Genomic DNA, 22,991 nt, shown 5'->3' with positions numbered 1-22,991 from the left:
GGAGGCGATCAGTGCTTGAGATGTTTTAACAACAATTTATAGTCTACATGATTACATTTTAGCAGCGTTAGTAAATACAGATTATGTTTGCAAAGCGGAAGTTAAACGGAATTGGTCGTATTATTATTACAGCTGCCGCTCTTGTGAAAGCGCTATATAAATCAGCAGGTATTGTATTGTATTGTATCATCATTATTATTATTGTTATTATTACTATTATTACTATTATTATGATTATTATTATTGTTGTTTTTATTATTATTATGTAGTGTAAGAAGCAGCCGGTATGCGTTTGTCGTTTCAAACAATCAAATGCAGCCGTACATTTTTTTTTTTCAATAAAACGCTCCTCTGTCTTACCAATTTGTTTAGAGTCTGCCACACCATCCAAAGCTATTGATGGGGTTATCTCATGGACACAAAACGTAAAAAAAAAAAAAAAAAAAAAAAAAAGAAAAAAAAGCTCAACATAAATGACAACCCCCTTGAAAAGTAAGTTTTTCTGTTTGTAATTTTTTTTTAGAGAACACAATTACAATTTTATCTGTTAATGGATTCTCTTCAATCAGAACATTTACATATAAAATGATACTTTGAATGAGTTTGACTGATGTGTATTCATTTTCGCAATACTGAATGGAAAAATCTGTGTGTGTGTGTGTGTGTGTGTGTGTGTGTGTGTGTGTGTGTGTGTGTGTGTGTGTGTGTGTGTGCGCGCGCGTGCGTGAACCGCACATGAACCCGATATCAGCTGTAAACAAGGACCTGTATTTGTGGGACGAGTTGCAGTACATTTATTATACCATGGAAAATATTGACTCTCTGTGTATTACAAAATACAGAATAAACACATATACTGAATATTCACATTACAAAATAAGTGACAGAATATTTAAAATATATCGAACATAAATACTATCACAGTTTTTTTTCTTTTTGCAGTTTGTACTGTATGCCGAAACTATTGACATAGTTCCTCAAGCTTATGAACTTTTGTAATATTTGAGTCATTATTGATGAATGTTTTCCTGTACAACTTATTTGGCTGTACAGAAATGTTTCCCAAACTTGATTTTGCCATGGGACCTATTTTACAACCCCCACAAACTATATCTCAAGGCACACTGAAACATTTTCCACAAAATGGTTACAAAAGTTAAACGGCGTTTATTTGTTCTGCCTGTCATTCGACGTCATCCACAAATGCAGTTTGTACATTATTAAAAATGTTTATAATTTTATCCGTTGCATTTCATGATAATGACAGCACTGAAACTTTTGACTCGACACTTCACGTCAAGTATTTGATCTGATTACTAATCATGAGTTTGTAACACTTCCCAAACTATTTATAACGTTGTCAAATCAAAATATGGAAAATGACAAAGCCACTTTCAAGTGATTCTTTTTGCTCAATTTCTTTTTTTCTTCCTTCCCTCACAATTATTTGATGAACTCTTGACCAGAATTTGATGCTCAACTGTTTGCCTCATTTATCAGCTGTCATGCCAAAGATGACAGCTGCGCACGCTCTCCATGATGACCAAGTGAAAGATGTTTTTTGTTTGGACAGATTACAGAAGTCAAACAAGATGGGAGACCGGAGTTGCCTCCATCATGCAGAACAGTGAGTTGTTTTTTTTTCAGATTATCATTGCCTCTTTTGAACCCGTTGGTCAGCATTTACCATTCGAAGCGGTATTTTGACTCTTTTCATGAGACCTGGAGTCAGATTTTCGACACAAACGATGTCAACAATTTGAATTTCTGAGGTCGACATTTGGAATGAATGTACTTCCATTTACATGCCACATTCATGCTTTTTACACTGAAGGTGTGCTGATGATTCCGCGTCCTTAAACTTGTTCATCCTTTCCGTAATCTGTTCCAGAGCGCTACAGTTGATATCCCAGATGTTAAGAGGAAAGGAACAACTCTTTTCCTTTGAGGCGCAATTCCACGTTTCATTCTGATAGCAATGCATTTTCATTGAAATGTGTCGGATGGATAACATTGAACCGTCCCCCTTTTGACTCATCAAAAAGTTTTTGATGAGTCTGTTCTCTTTGTTTTTGTCAAAAACAAAGAGAACAGAACAGTGTTGTGCACGGGCTTGCAATCCAGACTCGCACATATTTGATTTTCACCTTTACGTGTGGATTTTTCAAGCTTTTTTTTTTTTCCTGTATTTGAACCGCACTGGAAAAAAATAATTTTGGGTGAACTCAATATGTCAAGGGTAACAAACTGATCACATTTTAAGTTGGGCAATTCGACTATATGCTTTTGTTTTGCTGTTGGGCAAATTTCCTGCATTTCACAACACCCCACCCAAAAAAAGAAAAAAACAAACAAGAGTTTTAAGAATGGTTGTCACTTTTATTGAGCCACAACTTAAACCTTAATCATCAAACTAAAAATCACTTCCTTGCTTTATTGCACTAATAACTAACATTGTTGCCATAAATGTCACTCACTTGGATTTGAAAGTTTTTCCAACTGAAATGACCGTTTTAGGCCAAAAAACACAAATTGTCTTTTTAACAGGGTGCCCACTCTCAGGTTACCAGCCCTTACAGACTGAACGAGTGCTCGTCTTTACATACGGTTTGCTCATTCTCATCCCTGAAGGGGGAAATTCTGTTTACATTCTGCTATATATTTTTGATGTCACACACCACACGGAAGCTGATCTCACACGCACCAAGAGAAAAATATGAGCTTAGCGTGAAAGCTGTTCCTTACTATACCTCTGAAAGCGTATATTAATAGAGGTGTGGGTGTGTGAAAAGAGCCCTTCAAATCTATCCACTGGGAATAATTACTCTACTTGTTTTAAGGGGAATGAATCTGAATGAATTACCTTGCCGTTCAACTTCAATGAGCTGATTCAAAGTGAAACCTGCTGTGGTCCCGGGGGCAAGGCCTCATTCGGATTGTGTTCAGCATGCATGTGGGTGTAGGAGGACCCACACGCTCATGTGTTTTTGAATGGGAGGGTGTTTTTTTTTTTTTTTTTTTTAAGGGTGGGAATAGACAGATTCGCAAAGGGAGTGAAGCCAAATCGACGCCATATGTCTGTCTATTAATTGTATGTCAGGAAGCAAATAAAGGGCTGCTCCTCTGGGAAATGATACTGTGATTAAAATTTTTGCTGCAAGATGATCACACTTCAACACAGTGTAAACACAGTGTGTGATGACAGGTTAGACTGCGAGAAGCAACCCACCCCCCCCAGATAAGTCAACCAATGATTCTGGCTCACAGTCAGGAAAGATGTTTCTGTCTTCAACACACCGAAAAGTATGAAGCATTTCACGAGCAACAATAAAAGAATAATTTGGACAAAAATATGCGAACCGTGTTTTTAATACAGGACTTCAATCCATTAGAGCACAGGTGTGAAACTCAAGGCCCGGGGGGCAAATCTGGCTCGCCATATCATTTTATGTGGCCCTCCGAAAGGCAATCATGTGTATCAACTCCCATTACCTTGCTAAAATCTGTACCAAAATGTCAAATTTCCAGGTGTAATAAATAACGTTGTAATTTTGCAATCATTTTGTTCCCCTGTTTACACTCACTTGAACAGTAACTGACACACTATTATAGTTGACTTAACTGATTTCAAAACTAGAAATCCATTCATTTGTGGTGTACAAGTAATCATGCGATGAGGCGGGTAAACATGTTTGTGGTTTCACTCTCATAAGGGCTCTCCAAGGGAAGACGTACCTTTAAAGTGGCCCACGACAAAAAATGTGTTTGACACCCCTGCATTAGGGGAAAAATGTCAACTCAATTTGGGGCTTTTAACGGTTTACATGAACCTTTCTTTGTTGGAAATGTTTTCTGAATTTGAACTGAAATTAAAAATATGCCAGACAAGAACTGAAAATCACAATGTCCCTAACCCAAGGTTTCCTAACTTATATTTTGAAAAGCTAATATTGAAACTATACTCTCAGAAGTTCAACTGTTTTCAACCAAAGATTATGTTTTTGGTGCCTACATATATAAAATCGCTGCCGGTTTTGCGGTTTACTCGCCTGATTTCATGCAGGCAGTGTGGGTTCACTTGCCAATCAGCGGTGGTGCGCACGTCAGTGCCAATAATTGTTTGTCTCTGTTTTGAGCCCTGTGAATGACGGATGACCTGTCCATGATGTCGTATGCTCTTTGTCCAACCACCTGGGATCGAGCTTTGATGCCTGTGAATGGACGAATGGGCTGCGCGGTGCAGTCGAGAGCTTTCACGGAGCCTCATTTGACAGCTGTGTGCGTATATGCAAATTTCGTATATGTTCTGGCTGATGATCTATAATATATTAATGCCCGATGAAAAAATCTGCAATATGCTTTCCCCCCTACTAAGCCATTAACAGACAATAGACAGTTGATTAATTGTACGGTAAATCCCGACTTAACCTGCCCCGTGTGGAAGCGCAATACCACACTTTGTATTCAAGTGGCAGACAGAGCATTAGGCTTCATCCAAACAATTGGACTTCCCCCCTTTCCTGTGTTCGACCAGAATTCAACTCATTAATTAAAGCTGTGTTCATCAAGCGGGCAGACGGGGGTGGGAGGGTCGTGGATAAAAGGTGAGAAGTAATTTAATAAGGTTACTGAGCATACAGTCACTAAACAGGTCTTTAAAAAGGTAAACTATAACAGCACAATACAATGTTAGAGTACCACAAGGCACAATTGAAAGCCATCACCATTTTTTGACACAGCACTGAAAATTGGATTGTTGAAAAATGAAATCAGAGCGCAGCATTGCATGTGTGTTGCGGTAGTGAAGCATCATTCACAGCACAGCACAGGGTACGAAGGACAAATGAGGGCCCAGTGAAAATGAAGATTTCACTTTTACAAAAAGAAAGTACTGTACTGGAAAAACAATTGTTAAGTCTCACTTGCAAAAATGATCTCAAACATGATAAGTTACAAAATCTGTGCGAATCATCTTTGTCAAAATGTGGCAAATGCAGCACTCCAGCTTGATGTACATGACTGCTGTGCTACATCTCTGGCACAAGTGATCAAAGATTTACAAAATACATTTGCAGTCATTTAAAAAAAAAAAAAACACTGCATGAGCTAAAACTTTTTAAATGCAGATGAGACCAAGCTCGTAGAATGTTGTTTTTACAAGATCTGGGAACTAGCCACGTGAAATTTCTGTGTTTTCTACTCTTGGTGGAAAGGAGATGAAGGTTGATCACTATTCAAAATATCTGGCATACTGGTTGATGAATGGTGTCATTTTAAAATGCATTTACTGTGTCTTGTGAAAACGCCGAGGCTACAACTGAGTTATTCTTTTAGAAACAAGTTGTGAGCTGTTGTTAGAAACAAGATAGTGAGAAGATGCCTGAGGGATGGAGGAAAAGTGTGCCGGTGCACATTTTCAAGAACAAGGTGTGAGGTTTGCAGAGTTGCCATCATGAAGTTGATGAGCCACACAATAAAGTTATGGGAAAGAGCAGCGGAAGCTCAAATCAGGACAGAAGTGAGTTGAGTATTTGTGAACAATGGTATGCTGTCATGCCGTCAAAGATGACTTCAGATCCATGATTTGCATTGAGGGTGTTGATGGAGAGGTACGGCGAAGGTTAGGAGCTGTATTGTGTCCTTTGACAGAAAGCCTATGACAGAGTATCCAGAGAGGAACTGTGGTGTTCCATGAGGAAGTCTGGAGTGGCCGAGAAAATATTTTAAAATAATACAGGATATGTGTGAGGGTGGCAGGACAGTGGTGAGTTGTGCTGTAGATGTCATAGAGGAGTTTAAGGTGGCGGTGAAACTGCATCTGGGATCATCTCTCAGCCCCTTCGTCTTTGCAATAGTGATGGATTGGCTGACAGATGAGTGGCATCCCCATGGACCCTGATGTTCGCGGACCACATTGTGCTGGGCAGTGAAGCCAGGAGCCAGGTGGAGGAATATTTAGAAAGGTGGAGGCATGCTCTAGAAAGGAGAGGAATTAAGATTCGCAGAAGTAAGATAGCCTCGAAACATAAGCATGTTGTTGCTCCCGTCCAGGTTGGTATTTAAACTGACACACAGGTACTTACAAGTTGAGACTCTCTCATTGTTTGTTCCCTGGATGTCCAAGAATGCCAGTGAAAAGGGACGGCTGCTGCCAACATCCTCCACCAACTCCACGTTTTATCAGTGTTTCTATGGAGGTGATTTATCTGGAACCATTCTACAGAGCATTGTATAGGTTCTCGGGCCTCCTAGTTGGAGTCGTCAATGATGAGGCCGACATTGGCAGCGTCATCAGAGAACTTCGACTGACTGCTGTAGCTGAGGTCCACTGTGCACAGGGTGAAAAGGAAAAGAGCTAGCGCAGTTTCATCTGGTACCCTGGTGCTGCAGAGAAGCAGGTTAATATTGCAGTTGTATCTGTTGGTGGGGTAATCAGTAATTAAAGCATTTAGATGATGAGGCTCCCCTCTATGATTCAGTTTGTTCCTCAGCAGGTTGGATTGCGGCATTTTGAAACAAAATCAAAGATTATCCTCACTGTGCTTCCTTCTCCAGGCCACCTAGTGATGTGGGAAGGAGATAGATGATAGCCTCCTCCCTGCCACTACTAGGCTGATATGCAAATTGATTTGGGTCAGTCGAGGAGCTCACCAGGGGGTGCAGATGGATGCATTTACAGTTTACAGGGCTCTTGCCTCCCACCACAGGGAGGTAACGTTGCGGTGTGAAAAAATGTCACAAATCCTGACCCAATCACTGACACCATTACAAGAAAATGACAAAGCCAGCCTTAGTGTGATGCAACAAAGGCAGAACAACAGCTTGTGTGAGTAAGGAAGCCACTGCGCTCCCAATATTCCACAGGGAAACGGAGAATGAGCTGATGATTGATTCTTGGTGCACTATTCCATCCCTCAGTAGACCACACAGCTCGCCAAAGTCAACAAAGTTTTGATGGAACTCAAACAAGGATGATTGGCTAGTTTCTAGGCAAGAACTTGGATCAAATAGAAATACACTCATATTTAATTTTTACAAGATATTTGTGGTTTGGTCACACTAATTTGATGGATCACTTTATGGTGAGGAGGTAGTCAGTGCCCCTCTGAATGCATACACTGGCTGTACTTGGCACATCCCTGGCTTGGGGGCATTGGGCCAGGTTTGAGCCCACAAGTGCGGACCTTTCTTGTAAAAAGGTCTACAATATGTTGTAAGGAGAATCACTTCCCTGATGGTCTTCTGGTGGCGGTTGTTTACATGGAACCATTTCAACTTTTCCTGTGTGCCAGGAATTATGTGACCAGTGACGAGTGTGTCCCAGTTGCTTTTCATGTTCTGGTGTACCTTGAAAAGCTGAAGGCACATTGGTCTCTGTAGGCACATTGTAGATGGTGACCAGTCTTCATCCACGGCTATTAGAATCTTGTGTGGAAGCATCTTCCATTTAAAATGGGAAAGATAAATGGTTGACTGGTTAGCATGTCGGCCTCACAGTGCAGAGTTCGATTCGGGCTGCGGCATTCCTGTGTGGAGTTTGCATGTTCTCCCTGTGCCTGCGTGGGTTTTGTCTGGGTACTCTGGTTTCCTCCCACATTCCAAGAACATGGACGGACGGCAGGTTAATGGAACACTGTAAATTGTGAGCGTGGATGGTTGTTCGTCTCTGTGTGCCCTGCAATTGGCTGGCAACCAGTTCAGGGTGTACCCCACCAACTGCCCGAAGACAGCTGGGATAGGCTCCAGCATGCCCGCGACCCTTGTGAGGATAAACAGATTAGATGGATGGATGGATGGAGGATGGATGGATATTAATATTGAAAATTAATACAATATCATTCAACGATGTGGATTTACCACACTGCATGTACAACTATGTGGACTTATCAAGATGCATGTCCAGCTCGGGCCAATTGACCACATTTCATCCTTTCAAGTTTGGCATTGATCGAGAGCTAAAATCAGCTTTGACAGTGAGGGAGACACACACACGCACACACACACACACACACACACACACACACACGCACACGCACACAAACACACACACACACACACACACACACACACACACACACACACACACACACACACACAAACCACCCATGGCATGAGTCTGCGAACAAACAACCTACTTATCAACTTCTGGTGTAACCTGCCCACAGGTTGTGGGGACAATGCCTTCCTCAAGGGCACCTAAAAAGTACTGTAGTGAGCTAGCAGATTAGCATATCTCCAAAAATATGATTTTTTTTTTTTTTTACATTTTGTCACGTGACCTCTGACTCCAAAGGCTGAGCGACTGCTCTCCAAATAACAAATGACACCTTTCCCAGCTAACAATTTGTTGAGAGACAGTACAACATGAAGAGGTCAACAGTAAAGCATTGTGCTACTGTAATGATGAGACCGCTGTAGATGATCATATTATGTCGTTGAATAACATAATATTAGATAGACTGTATATACCTTCCCTCTCTCCACAAGTACTGTGCTAAATTTGCTCGTTGGCCAAACTGACTTATTCCAAACACTAGGCGGCAACAATGCTATTTTCAGTTCCTTTAGCTTTTTCAATTTTCAACATACAGAGGTTGCCTTAGGTCAGTTTTATGTGGTCATGCCTTACATCTCATACGTCCACTAATATTTACTTTTTTGGAGGAGTAGCTCTGCAATGACTTTTGTGGTTATGATTCATAGGCATTTAGAAATCACTTCTTGGGGTACCCCTGAACTTCTGATGTTAAAAGTGGCTTTTCAAGGCAAAGAAATGAATCACCAAATGTTCCTGGACTGTCAAGTCAAGTACAACTTTATTGTCAAATGTGCTGTATGTGCAAAAATACAGCACAGATGAAATTTCTTCCCTCTCAAGACAACATGCAACAAGAGGAGCCGCTGCGGGTGCCCGCGCCGCCATCAAAAGAAAAGTTAACATAAAATGACAAAATAAGACAAGACAACACATAAGACACAGACAATCGTGGAATCTTAACCACTTTCCTGCATACACTTTGTTGTTTGAAGCAGTTACAGATGAAAGAGGAGAAAATCAAAGTGTCCTTTTCACCAGTGGATCAAAGACGTCATGCTGAAATGTGCACACGTCTGCTACAAGCTACGTTTGAAAGCAACAAGAAGCTGTAGCATCCATTAACGAAAAAGAGATTGGCTCACATCTCATGTCCCACGTAATCCGCTTCAATTCTAAGCCACGACTCCCAGTTCCACATACGCATCGGCGCTCTGCGCTGACGCTCCTTTCTTCTCATCGTCGGCTCCTCAAGCCTGACATCCATCCAGCCGCAGACAGTCCATCAGCACTGACCTTTCCGCTGAACAAAGCGGGGCTGTGAAAATGCTGCCCATGACAGGCGCAAGACACAAGCGCCCCGGGGCTGTCCAGCAACGACAGTCAAATGGCGCCAACATTCCTCCCAATCAAAATCAATGCTGATACACACATGCTGCCGAGAAGGCGTAACCACCAAGCACAGATTTCTTCTTTAACGAATGTATTGGCCAAAAATGCTGAAAACAGTCCACATCAGGTCCACACAACTTAATAACAACACCATGTGACAAAACAAAAGACAAAAACAACAAAAAAACAACAAAAAATGCAAGGCTCTTGAAGAACACTTGCCGACGGCTGCCTCCTCAGGCACCATCTTGGGAAAAAAAAAGTTATAGTAAGTAATATTTGTGTGTCTGCCATGTTGGAGGCCCAGATTGGGAGGAAAAGCTAGGCTTGAAATGGAAAGACTAGTCTCGCAACTTGTGTTCATTTTAATTTGAGAATCTTTCCTGTATTTGTAGTTATAATAATTAATATCAGCTATGTTGTAAAATTTTCTGATCCTTTTTATGTGGTAATTCAAAGTGTATCAAAGCACTTTTAATACAGCAGTAAAGGTACAACACAATGACAAAGTGACTGCCATTGAGAACTCAGTTTTTCATTGCATAACTGTGTGAGAAGACAAGCAGACAAGATTGTTTCACTTCATGAATCGTCGACATCTTGGCTTGCTTTAGCTGAAGCCGAATTGACTTTGCCTAACATGTTGTTTTGACAGTGTTTCAGTCCTTGATGTTCTCAGTTGCTAGTGTCGTTGACTGGAGTTTTTCCCAACCAGTGATACAGGTACCCCTCAGGGACACAGCCGCGCCAAAATCACAACAGCCGCGTGCCAGCTCAAGTGTCTATTAAAGCTCAAATGGCTAATGAGAAGAAAGTAAACCTGCTCTAGTTGGTCAAAAATTTGTCTAGTCAAGTGTGTTGTTTCTGATGTATATTTGAAATGCCTGTTTAAAAAGGACCTCAGAGGAGCTCCAATTTTTTTGTGGTAAATGTTATAAAAAGGCTGTAGTTTTCTTTCTTTTATTTTGTTCTTATTTTTAATTATTTATACATCTCAGTTTTGTTTGATTTGAGATTAAACAGAAAATAAAACAATTCCTTATAATTAATTAAATGTTCAAATTTAAGAAGCGAAGTAAAATTATTTTCATTTTAATATGTTACATTCTACTTTTAGATTATCATCAACACAAGGGGGTTCTCAGTGGGTATGAAAAAAAGGTTTGGGGGTTCATGAGCCACTGCTTTATTGTGTCCTGTCTTCTCCTGAGTCCAAATTCTGCTACTCACATCACAGTATGCTCTGATCAGTCATAGACCCTGCAGACTAAGAAACAATCCATCCAGCCGTCAGCGCTCACGGAGCATTGCTCGGCAGAGAAGAGCACCTCCTGAAGGAGGTTATGAACTCTATTCAGAAACTTTCCATGACCATGAACCACTTTGCCGCAGAAGTCATCAACTGCTACAATCCATCCCTGAACCTCGAATAGGGGAGTAAGCGTTTCACCTGCTACTGCTTCGCTTTTCACTGGGAACTCAGCATTCTGTCATCTGAGTATTATTCCGGGAAGGTCGGCGCTTGTGGCGAATTCCTGCTCAACTATTCCTTGGTTTTCAACCAGGAACAGAGCTTATTGGACGATCGTGCCAACTTAGCTTTTGTTCTTAACTGGCTTTGGAATTGGTTCGATTCCTTGTGGGAATCAAAGTCAGAGACATGAGAATCATTTTTACCTCATTTTCTTATGAGATGCGTCGAGTTGATGGCAAATGGCTAATGTCATGACATCAGGGTGCTCAGTCAGCTGCCGACTACATCATTGAGTTCAGGATTATGGCCTCTGAGAGTGGACAGAAGGAAGTCGGGCAAATAAAAAATTGATGGTTACCCAAACGCTAGATCTGCCCGGCCCTTCTCTCCTCATGCCTCCTCGACTGATCACCAAGCCTTCGACAAGCCCAAGACACTCGCCGCCTCCGGGGAAGAACCAGCCTCTCCCAGAAGGACGCACTTGGCAGGTTTCGCAGGGTTTTTGCATTTATTGTGGAAAGTCCGGTCATTTAATCAGGCAGTGCCCACTCCAACACAAGAATTCCCTTTCATCAACCTTCTCTGTTGAGTAGCTTGGCTACCACTGTCGCCTGCCTTAATTCACTAATAACTCAAGTTTTAATAGATTCAGGGACAGACACCAATTTTATTGATCGAAATGTTGTTAATGTTGTTCCTCATCCTCCCTTCACCTCTGTGTACCCTCTGCCCGTCTCAGCACGATGGGGTGCAGAGCTTTCAGCCACTCTGCCCCCAAACTCTGGAACTCACTTCCACCCAACATCCGTAATATTGATTCTGTTCCCACATTCAAATCCCATCTCAAAACCCACCTATTCAAAATCGCATACTCAATTTAAATTTATCTCTTCTTTTATTATTGATAATTTTATCTGTGGTTTTATTGTTCTTTGTTTTATCCTTGTAAAGTGTCCTTGGGTGTTGTGAAAGGCGCTTATAAATACAATATATTGTTATTATTAATGCTATCTTCTCCCTGTCCCAGTTAGGCCAGTTCCATTGACATGTGCCGCCTAAAGACTATTACACACCAGATGGTTTTCCATTCCCTCACCATTTCGGGTAACCATCAAGAGCATGTCACGTTTTTGGTCATCTCTTCTCCTTCTTCCCTTATTGTTCTTGGGCTACCCTGGTTAAAACTTTATAACCTGCTCATAGATTGGGTGTTCGCAGCTATCGTTAGTTGGAGCACTTTCTTTCACGCTCATTGTCCGTGTTCCGCGTCTCTAGCATCCCACCCTTCTCCTTCCAATCCTTCCTTAGTTACCCATGAGTATCATGATTTGGAAACGTTTAGTAAGTCATGGCCGCTTTACCTTCCACCTCACTGACTCTTTGACTGTTCCATCGTCTTACTCCCCCAAACCCCCAAGAGAGGGAGACAATGGAGAAGTATTTCAGTGACTCTTACTGCCGGTATAATCCGTCCTTCCTCTTCTCTCAGGGATGGATTCTTCTTGGTGGACAAAAAAGACAAAACCCGAAATGACATCACCATATAAAATAGGTATCCACTCCCACTCATCGTTTTCTTTGTGCCTTTCCACCAAGCCGCCGTTTTTAATAGATCTTTGTAATGCTTTCCATTTGGTGAGTTGAAAATAGCCTTTACGATGACCCTTGGTCGCTTTGAATATTTGGTGATGGCTGTTGGTCTCACTAATTGTCCCGCTGTGTTTCAGGCACTCATTAACGATGTTCTCTGAGATATTCTTCACCAATTGGTGTATATTTATCTTTATGACATTTTGATTTTCTCTCAAACCCTGGAAGAAAATGGTGAGCATGTTAGATTAGTTCAACAAAGCTGTCGAGAGAAAAAACTATTTTTCAAAGTAGAAAAATGGGAGTTTGGTGTTCCTTAAATTAGGTTTCTTGGCGACATCCTTACCCAGGGCCTGCTTAGTCCAGATCCCGCTAAGATTCGGGCATTGGATAAATGGCAAGTTCCTGCAAGCAGCTACAACAGTTTCTGGGGTTTACAAACTTCTACAGGAGGTTCATCTGTGACTACAGCTAGATCGCCCTTCCTCACACCCAACTCACCTCTGCAGCCTCTCCATTCGCATGAACTCCCAAAACTGATGCTGCCTTCAAACACCTCAAAAAAACTGTTCACTTCTGACCTGGTCCTCATAATCCTAATACTGCCCTCTAGTTCATCATCGAGGTGGAAACTTCTAAGGCCGGGTTTGTTGCTGAGCTCTCTCAGGGAAGTTCCAGGGACCAAAAGGTACTTGTGCATTCTCTTCATGCAAACTATTCCCCGAAGAGAGAAATGATGATGTCGACAACCATGAACTATTAGCTCTGGTGCCCGCCCCTCAGGAGTAGAGACAATGGCTGGGGGGATCTGAGATACCCTTCATAGCAGATCACAAAAAACTCACATCTGCAAACTGCCAAGTGCCAAAATTGCTCTCAGGCATGCCATCCCAGTGTGAAACAAACACTTCAGTTCTTGCGACTATGTTTGTGGTGGCCCCGGATGGCCCAGGATATCAGGGAGTTTGAGGCCGTCTGTCTCATCTGGTCCTGAGTGAAGTCCTCTCACCATCGTCCAATGGGTCTCCTGCAACCTCTGCCCATCCTCAGCTATCCCTGGTCCCGCCTATCAATCAATTTCTTCTGTGGTCTGCCTCCCTCCAATGGAAACATGGTTATATTGAAAATGGTTGACCGATTCTCTATGATGGCTCATTTCATTCCAATATCCAAACTTTCCTCCGCCCTTTAGACTGCCGACATCTTGGTCAACCACGTCTTCAACCTCCATAGCATCCCCATTGACATTGTTTCTGACCGGTGGCCCCAATTCACATCCCAGGTATGGAAAGCTATGCTCGTAGGCCATCCCCAAGCCTGTCTTTCGGTTATCATGCCCAGACCAATGGACAGTCAGAAAGAGCAAATCAGGATCTGGAATCAGCCTTAAGGTGTGTATCCACCATCCAGCCTGCTGGAGCTGACATCTTCTATGGGTCGGATATTCCCAAAATTCCCTCACCTCCTCATCCAGGGTCATGGCTCAGTTTATGGTCGTCTAGTGGTATCAACCCCCACTGGTCCCTTCCACGGAGCAAGAGGTAGCTGTTCCCTCTGTCTGTGGCCGCCCCAGTGTAATGCCGTTTGGAGGCATGCTAGAGCTGCCCTCTCCCCCCACAGCCGATCACAACCGTCAACTGGCTGAGAGGCATTTGCCTCCTGCCCCGGACATTCGCCCAGGGCAAATTGTTTGGCTATCCACCCATGACTTTCCGCTCTAGACTTATTCCCATAAACTAGCCTTCGGGTTCAGTGGACCATTTGAAATTGACAGAGTCATTAATCCAACTGCCATTCGTCTAAAGCTCCCAATCTTCCTCCAGGTCCATCCAACTTTACATGTGTCTCTCCTGAAACCAGTCTCCTCAGCCCTCCTTCCTAACTCCCCAATCCTGAACATTGACGGTCACCCCACCTACAATGTCCTTTGTCCACACTTTTGTCATTGTTCTGTTTGGTTTCTGTGTCACTTTTGTTCTTATCAATTTTGTTATTATTTGTTATTGTTATCCTTCTCTACGTTTGTGGGATCCCATTCTTTCTGGGGAAATCCGGAACTTGACACTTGGGCATGTGCTATTGTGGTTAAAGGCTAAGTCCAAGTACCAATTCACAGTGGTAATCTTTAATTGCCCTGGCCAACTTTACATCATCCGCCTGTGGAAATCTAGTTGCAGTTCCTTCTAAACGTACTTTGAGGCCTTTCTGCTTCTACCATGTCACAGATTGTGCGCCCCTTGCACACCAATTTAAAGGGAATGAGAGGAGTTGCTTTGGCTGCGAAGCAAGCCGGCTGTGTCCACGCCCACAATGGCGTAAACTCCCCTTTTCTATCCACCGTGTGCTACGAAAACACTAACACTATACGCCAGATTAGCATTTGGCAAGAAGATAAACCCTTGGTGTTCAAATATGCTTGATTGATGTTTGGTGTTTACAGTGTACTTTTTTACACTACACAGTGGATCCTCACATACTTGCGGTTCAGCACCCCTGGATTCGCCTAGTTGCAATTTTTTTTTCAATATTTCATTTTAGTTTTTTGTGCAACCACTGAAAATATTGGAAGTTTATTAGAATTTCTGAAGATTTTTGAGGGTTTTCCAATGCACTTTTAAAGAGCATAAATTATGAGCAAACATTTGCTATTTGCGGGGCGGCCCTGTCCCTATCCCACCGTGAATATCGAGGGTCCACTGTAGACGCTGAATAACAAAAATTCAGGAGGAACTGAGAAGTCAAGCCCAATCCTGATGAATCCATCAAGAGACATTTGCGCTATAAAGTATCATCAATAAAACTACACAACATTTATGTTAAGTGTTTCTCATTTCGTGAAAGGCTGTTGGATAATTAAAAGCCACCATAATATGAAACAATGCACTTAGTTTTATTCACTCCAAGGTACATACATGTTTTGCATTTGCATGGTCAATTGTGACAAACCCGCTCATTGTAGGTTGATCAATAATTGTCATCAAGCTTGTTGGTCCTCTTTTGTTTTTTTTTTGTGGGTGTAGGTCACAGTGGAGTAAACCAGCTTGGAGGTGTCTTTGTTAATGGGAGACCTTTGCCTGATTCTACCAGGCAGAAGATAGTGGAGCTAGCCCACAGCGGAGCTCGACCATGTGACATATCCAGAATTTTGCAGGTATACTCTAGGTACAGTGGTCACATCCTGTTCGTGTATAATTTACTATTTACTGAAGTTAGTCATGCTATTTCAAATTACTCAACTATTTGTTGCGTCTTTTCCTACCGCAGTTTGTTTTGCAATCATCTACCAAACACTTTTTTTCACAGCAAACATCATATGTGTTAAATTTGTATCTTGTCCAGGTATCTAATGGCTGCGTGAGTAAGATCTTGGGCCGGTATTACGAGACAGGTTCTATTCGTCCTCGAGCAATTGGAGGAAGTAAACCCAGGGTAGCCACTCCAGAAGTGGTAGGCAAAATTGCTCTGTACAAGAGAGAGTGTCCATCTATCTTTGCCTGGGAGATCAGAGACAGGCTGTTGGCAGAAGAAGCCTGCACTAACGACAATATACCTAGTGTAAGGTTCTATTTTTCCACATTGTTGATGACAGGCCTGCCTTATCAAACTTGAATATTATATATTGAATATTTCTGTCAATGTTTTTGTCATCCTAATATCGATTACCAATGACTTATTTTCCGTTCGAGCCAAGAGTTGCCTTTTCTCTGGAGACATTTAAAAAAAGACCACATTTGTAGGCATCGGTGGCATTTGATTGTTGACAGTATGTTTTAACCATGTAAGGCACTTCCTAATGTACCTTTTAACATGCAGTATCTTCACATTAAAATACCTTAAATTGGCCCTTATTGCTGCTTAGACAAGCGTGGATCATAACAGAGTACTACATGTGTGTCATTGTGGCATTTATGTAGACTATCTAATTTATATTTTATCAATGGATACTGCTGCAAATAAGCATTTGGCTTGAATCACGAGCATGCCTGAAAGCAAACCTTGACTCGTCCAACAGTGCTATAACATAGTATCATATTGTACAATATAATGGTAATTGCAGCTTTGCTGCCGCAGCTTTTGTTTGTTGATCCAGGTATGTCAAAATGTTCAGCAAGAATCAGAATCAGATTTATTGTCCAACGATGCAAAAAAACACAAGGAATTTGGTCATTATTAATGGTTGCATTTTGTCCTTTGGATCAGGTTTCTTCAATTAATCGAGTACTCAGGAACTTGGCCAGTGACAAGCAGCAAGTCGTGAATGAGGGGATGTTTGAAAAGCTAAAAATGCTCAATGGACAAGCTACCTGGGGGGGGCGCACTGGCTGGTACCCTGGGTCGACACTCACTATTACAGGTAAGGAACTGACTCTTACTGCTTATAAGCTTGCAGTGATACTGTAATTACCACTCCAGTTCTCCAAAATGCAAAGCAGACTTGGAAAGGTAAACTCTTGGCGACCTTCACTGGTGAGGGTGGTTGTGTTCTGGGTTTGAGTCAGTAAGGAGGTTGCTGGTCTTGGCCTTGAGTTTCCTTCCACAGTCAGGGCAGGTCATTTTATTTTAAACATTTGAAAGAGATTTTCAAGGCTATATTTTTGTGACCATTGCAAGTCTGGCGCCAAACCTGCGCAGGGCTGGGCTTTACTATGTTTTTGGTATTTTCAAAGAGGCAGGCAACTTGCCGCAGTTCAAAACGGTGGCTTTGCATCGTGTTGCAACACAACAACCACAACAATGAATATAGTGTGTTGTTAAATGAATAGTCTAATGAACGAGCAGCTTGTTAAGAATACACTCGGTTGCAAGGATAGTGTTCTTCTGCATAGCTATGTATATACACACACACACATACACACACACACACACACACACACGCACACACACACACACACACACACACACAGACACACGCTCTTCAGACGTGTTGGAGCTTGAATTGTTGGAGCCCCTTTGCTTCCTCCAAAGAGACCTAATTGCTGTGGGAGCTTGCCGCTCCTCCTCTTTCAGTAGCACTTTGGGATTCGAACAGTGAGATAAAGTCATCAGTCTGTTGTATGTCTGTGCCATTGTGTGTGTGTGTGTGTGTGTGTGTGTGTGTGTGTGTGTGTGTGTGTGTGTGTGCGTGTGTGTATGTGTGTGTAGGTGTGTAACAGGGAGAAAATAGGTGCTGTTTTGCACCATTTGTGTCTGTTTCTGCCTGACTGACTGTGACACTGAGCAATGGCTTTATTCTCTCTTGCATTCTATGTCTGCTGGGAATAATGAATAATTAGGCTAGGACCACAAATAACATGGATTCCACAGGGAGCTGGAGTCAAGCTCCAATCTGTTTAGAAATTACATGTTGGTGATCAACTGAGCTGCTCTTATTCCTGACTCACTTGATTGTCTTTCTTGAAAAGACTCTAAATATCCGAGACACTGGATACTTTTGCTGACAGAGAATGGTGGATTCTCTGACGTCAAACAAAATCCTTTTTTGGATGCTGAGCTACCTTCAATTTATTCAGATATTTTTTCCCCTCCAAAATTATGGAGTTAAAAAGAAATTGACTTCAAGGAAAGAAAAGAATATGAAAGCATAACAGTGTGAATAGACGCAAAAGCGGCTGAAATGAGTTCACTACATTGGTAGTCAGGGTAAGGACTTTGGCGAGTCATGAGAGAACTTCTGCTCATAAACCTCAAGAGGAGTCATTTAAGATATTTCTTGGCCGTTCAATCAGCTACCAAAAAAGCAACGTCTTTTTCCATACTATGCAGCGTGATGGTAGTGGGAAGTTTGAAACATCTGCTATTCTTCTTTCCAGAAAATATGTGTTTGCAAGCCGAAGGAGCGGAAAACACCATCTCAGCTAATTCCAACAGTGAAGATTCAGAGGAGACTCAAATGAGGCTTCAGCTGAAGAGGAAACTACAGAGAAACAGAACATCTTTCTCCCAAGACCAGATAGAAGCGCTTGAGAAAGGTGCGCACCAATTTATGCAGCAGTTCTTATTTACTTTCAGTGCATTTATCAAGTTTTGCGATGTATTACACGTCATACACTGCATGATCATTGCAGTCTGTCTTGTCTGTCACCAAAATTACCACCAAGAATGTGTATGACCAAATACTAGACTATTTACTGTGTACGGTCAACAGTACACAGTAAAAAAATATATTTTTCTCTCACCCAGCAAATATATGGTCACATACCTATTATAACCATCTGCCCCAGTTTCTAGTAAATAAAAAATGTCTAGAGAATGATCATGATGATGTCACAGCTTTTCAGAAATGGTAAGAGTGGAATATTCAAATAAACTCAGCCCATGAAATGGTGGCATTAAAAAAACAACAACAAAGTGCTTTCATGTGAACGCCTTCATTTGCACTTCCAGTACCTCATGATCTTTTTGTTCCCGTTTTAAACAAGAATGGGGCCATGAAAACTGAATTCATTCTTTTGTACCCAAAGTTGAGCCAGCCCTTAGGATGAAGTCATATTTTAAGGACACTTAACATTCAATTAAACACAAAAAGAGCGTCTGATCAAGATTGCAATTGAAACGGCTGTAGAAATAACCTGTTGGCGATCCCCTATTGCTGTGACCATTAAGATGCCATCAACTTGATTTATGTTGCAGAATTTGAGCGAACTCACTATCCAGATGTGTTTGCCCGAGAACGTCTTGCCAACAAAATTGACCTACCTGAGGCTCGGATACAGGTATGCATTTTGGTCTACACACTTCCGGGTAGTGCTAACTTTTTTAAACATGAGTGTATACTGGGTGAGCCTGTGTTGTCAAAACACATAAAGTAGCTAATTTCCTCTGTGAAGCATGAGGCAGGAATTTGGTAAAGACAGTGTGTGCGCTTGTTGGTTGCTTGTTTACCTTTGTTAAATTTGGACTTTTTCACGACACTCAAAAGTGGGTGGGGAGAGGCAAGTCTGAGGTTCCCTGCAACCCATCCCCTCAAGAAAATGGATGGGTGGATGACAATCACCCCCCAAAAATTGTGGCCAGGTCATGCATTGCCCAAGGAAGAACTCATTTAAATTGGTGCCAATCCAGATAAAGATAAAACACGAAGAATACAATACAATACATCCTGATCAAACTGGATGATGAATTGATGACCCTGACGCAAGTCAACGAACTACTTATCCAACAAAAAGAACTCTTCACAGCACTCATGCAGCAACAACAGGATCACTTCAAAGGATCTGTAAAGATGATACTGGACTCAACAAACACGCGACTCGACAATTTTCCAGGGAAGTACAAGAACTGAAAACAAGTCTCAATTACACCCAAAAGGAGGTCGACGACATCAAAAAACAACAAACGAATGGATTTGACAATTTCAAAACCATGCAAACTGAAATATACAAAGTATGTGACAGTATGCTGGCTTTAACCGACAAGATGGACATCTTAGAGGGACTATCCAAAAGAAAAAACTTGATAATCGATGGAATTGAAGAAATGCAAGGAGAAACGTGGACGGAAACGGAGCAAAAAGTGCAAACAATCTTCAAGGACCAATTTCAATTAAAGGAGACAATCGAGGTGGAAAGAGCCCACCGCACAGGGAGACACGAATCGGGAAGACTTCGACCAAGGCCAGTAGTGGTGAAACTTGAAAAATATAAGGACAAAACAATGATACTACAGAGAGCAAAATACTTAAAAGGTACAAATACTTAAAAGGTACCTAAATTTACATTAACGAAGATTATACAGATGTTGTACGTCAAAAAAGAAAAGAACTGCTTCCAAAACTAAAAGCAGCACGTGAAAGAGGGGAAATTGCCTACCTGAGGCACGACAAACTCATCGTCCACCCCCGCACCAGTACTCCAATTCCACGGGCTCGACCTCAACATGCTGAGAGCTGATGATCACCAGACAATAACTTTGACTTAATGGATATCGGAAACATACAACACAAACATGGACTTTAAAATCTTTGATTATGCTGAACATAAGACATTCGACCCAGAGAACAACTGGGATCCAGACAATAATTTCTTCAATTACAATTACAGCATTACAAACTCCGAGTATTACACTGACAAACAATTCAACACAAATGTTGAACTGAAAAACACGTTTTCAGTGATACACATAAATAGTAGAAGTCTTTATAAAAATTTCACCAAAATCAAAGAATATTTGACTACATTTAATAAATTTACAATAATTGCTGTGTCAGAAACTTGGCTTGATGATGAAAAAACAAGTGAAATGAAAATTTATGGATATGAAATGTATGCAACTCATAGGGAAGACAAAAAAGGAGGGGGAGATGCAATATCTGTACTATGTAGATAAAACACTGAAATGCAGCAAAATTGAGAGCCTGACAAATACAACAGAGAATCTAATGGAATGTCTAACTCTTGAAATACATATTAAAAATGCATCAAATGTCATTATAAGTTGTGCTTATCGGACCCCAGGATCTTCTCTTGACACATTTAATAAAAAACTGACAGATATGCTGAGTTGTACAAATGACAAGAAAACACGAATAATATGTGGCGAGTTTAACATCGACTTATTAAACCCAAATGGACACAAAAAAACAACAGATTTCATAAATACAATGTATAGCAACGGTCTTTTCCCAGTCATTCTGAGACCCACCAGAATAACAGTTGACACGGCCACATTAATCGATAATATATTTATAAATAAGATTGATCATAAAAAGGAAAGTGGACTTCTCATAACTGACATAAGTGACCATCTACCAGTCTTTGCAGTCTTTCACAATTACTTTGATAGAAAAACTAAATCAAAAACCCATATATCAGAAATAAGAACCCAACATTCCATCGCAGCTTTCCAGCTCGACCTAGACAAGCAAAATTGGTCTGAGGTCAACACAAAGATCCAAATACTGCATTTGACGCATTTCAGTCAACCTTAAACTCATTATATGACAAGCATTTCCCCGTAATTAAGGTCACCAGAAAGTACAAAAACCAAAGTAAGCCATGGATAACAAAAGGCATAGAAAATGCATGTAAAAAGAAAAACAATCTATACAAATCGTCTCTAAAATCCAGAACCAAAGAAGCTGAAACAAAATATAAGATTTATAAAAACAAATTAGTAAACATTATAAGAACCAGCAAGAGAGACCATTTTCATGCATTATTAGAGCAAAATAAAAGCAACACTCAAGAAATATGGAAAATCTTAAATTATCTAATTAGAAATAGCTCTAATAAAGTAGATTATCCGGAGTACTTTATGAAAGATAAAAATACCATTATTGAGGAAACTGCACAAATAGCAAAGGAATTTAATGAATATGTTGTTAATATTGGCAGCAACTTAGCAAAAAAAATTCCTGATCCAATAAATTCTTTTGAAATAGATAAATACATAGAAAAAAATTCTTCCACAATGTTTCTTACTGCTGTGAATCAAAATGAAATATTAAATATTGTAAAAACATATAAAAGTAAAAAATCAACTGACTGTTTTAATATTGATATGACAATAGTAAAACAGATCATAGAAATTGTAGTGCGACCTTTTACATACATATGCAACTTGTCATTTCAAGCAGGTATTTTTCCATCAAAAATGAAAATAGCTAAAGTCATTCCAATTTTTAAAAGTGGAGAAAAAAAATTATTCACAAATTATAGACCAATATCACTGCTACCACAATTTTCAAAAATATTAGAAAAATTATTCTCTCACAGACTTGACAACTTTATTTGCATATAAATGGATTGAAAGTTATTTAGAAAACAGATATCAGTATGTGCAGTTCAATAACAAAAAATCCAACTCACTGAAGATTACCCATGGAGTACCACAGGGATCAGTGCTTGGACCAAAACTATTCATTCTATATATAAATGACATCTGCAGTGTTTCAAAACAATTCAAATGTGTCCTATTCGCCGATGACCAAGTTAAAATAAAGATAAATTCAATTGAAATAGAATGAGTTTAGGAAAATAAGTTTCTTAGACTAGTAATAGATACTAAACTATCCTGGAAGCCACATATAGATAACGTTAAAAGAAAAATATCCAAGACTATCGGGATACTCCACAAAACTCAGAATGTGTTGAATAAGAGTTCATTGTACACATTATATTACTCATTATTTACTCCCATATATGACCTACTGTGTGGAAATATGGGGGAACGCCTGTAAATCAAACACACTCCCTGTCTTAAAACTACAAAAAAAAAGCAATCAGAATCATCAATAGGTCTAAATATATAGAACCCACAAATCCACTATTCATCAAATTAAACACAATGAAATTCTATGACCAGGTTGACTTCAAAATCGCCCAATTAATGTATAAAGCACATAACAATCTCCTTTGCCAAAATATCCAGAAGCTTTTTGAAATTAGAGATAGTTGTTATAATAAGAGGTATTAATCAATACAAAAAATCCAGAACAAGAACAAACATCAAGCAAAGGTGTGTATCAGTAATAGGAGTCAATCTGTGGAATAAGCTTGAGAC

General features: G+C 40.6%; 1 protein-coding gene across 1 annotated transcript in view; it reads left to right on the top strand.

Moving 5' to 3' along the window:
* Positions 1-1,462: 1,462 nt before the first annotated feature.
* The window catches only part of pax6a (paired box 6a), a 35,392-nt gene continuing 13,863 nt past the window's right edge, over positions 1,463-22,991 (top strand). The window contains exons 1-6 of the mRNA XM_019865267.1: positions 1,463-1,627; positions 15,512-15,699; positions 15,831-16,046; positions 16,692-16,845; positions 18,302-18,460; positions 19,122-19,204. Of these exons, the coding sequence (XP_019720826.1) occupies positions 1,555-1,627; positions 15,512-15,699; positions 15,831-16,046; positions 16,692-16,845; positions 18,302-18,460; positions 19,122-19,204 (873 nt within the window). The 5' untranslated portion in view covers positions 1,463-1,554. The remainder of the gene's footprint in view (positions 1,628-15,511; positions 15,700-15,830; positions 16,047-16,691; positions 16,846-18,301; positions 18,461-19,121; positions 19,205-22,991) is intronic.

Source organism: Hippocampus comes, unplaced genomic scaffold (genome assembly GCF_001891065.2).
Source record: "Hippocampus comes isolate QL1 unplaced genomic scaffold, H_comes_QL1_v1.1 scaffold180, whole genome shotgun sequence".
In the NCBI taxonomy this organism is placed as follows: Eukaryota; Metazoa; Chordata; class Actinopteri; order Syngnathiformes; family Syngnathidae; genus Hippocampus; species Hippocampus comes.
This window is presented reverse-complemented; position numbering and strand designations above follow the sequence as displayed.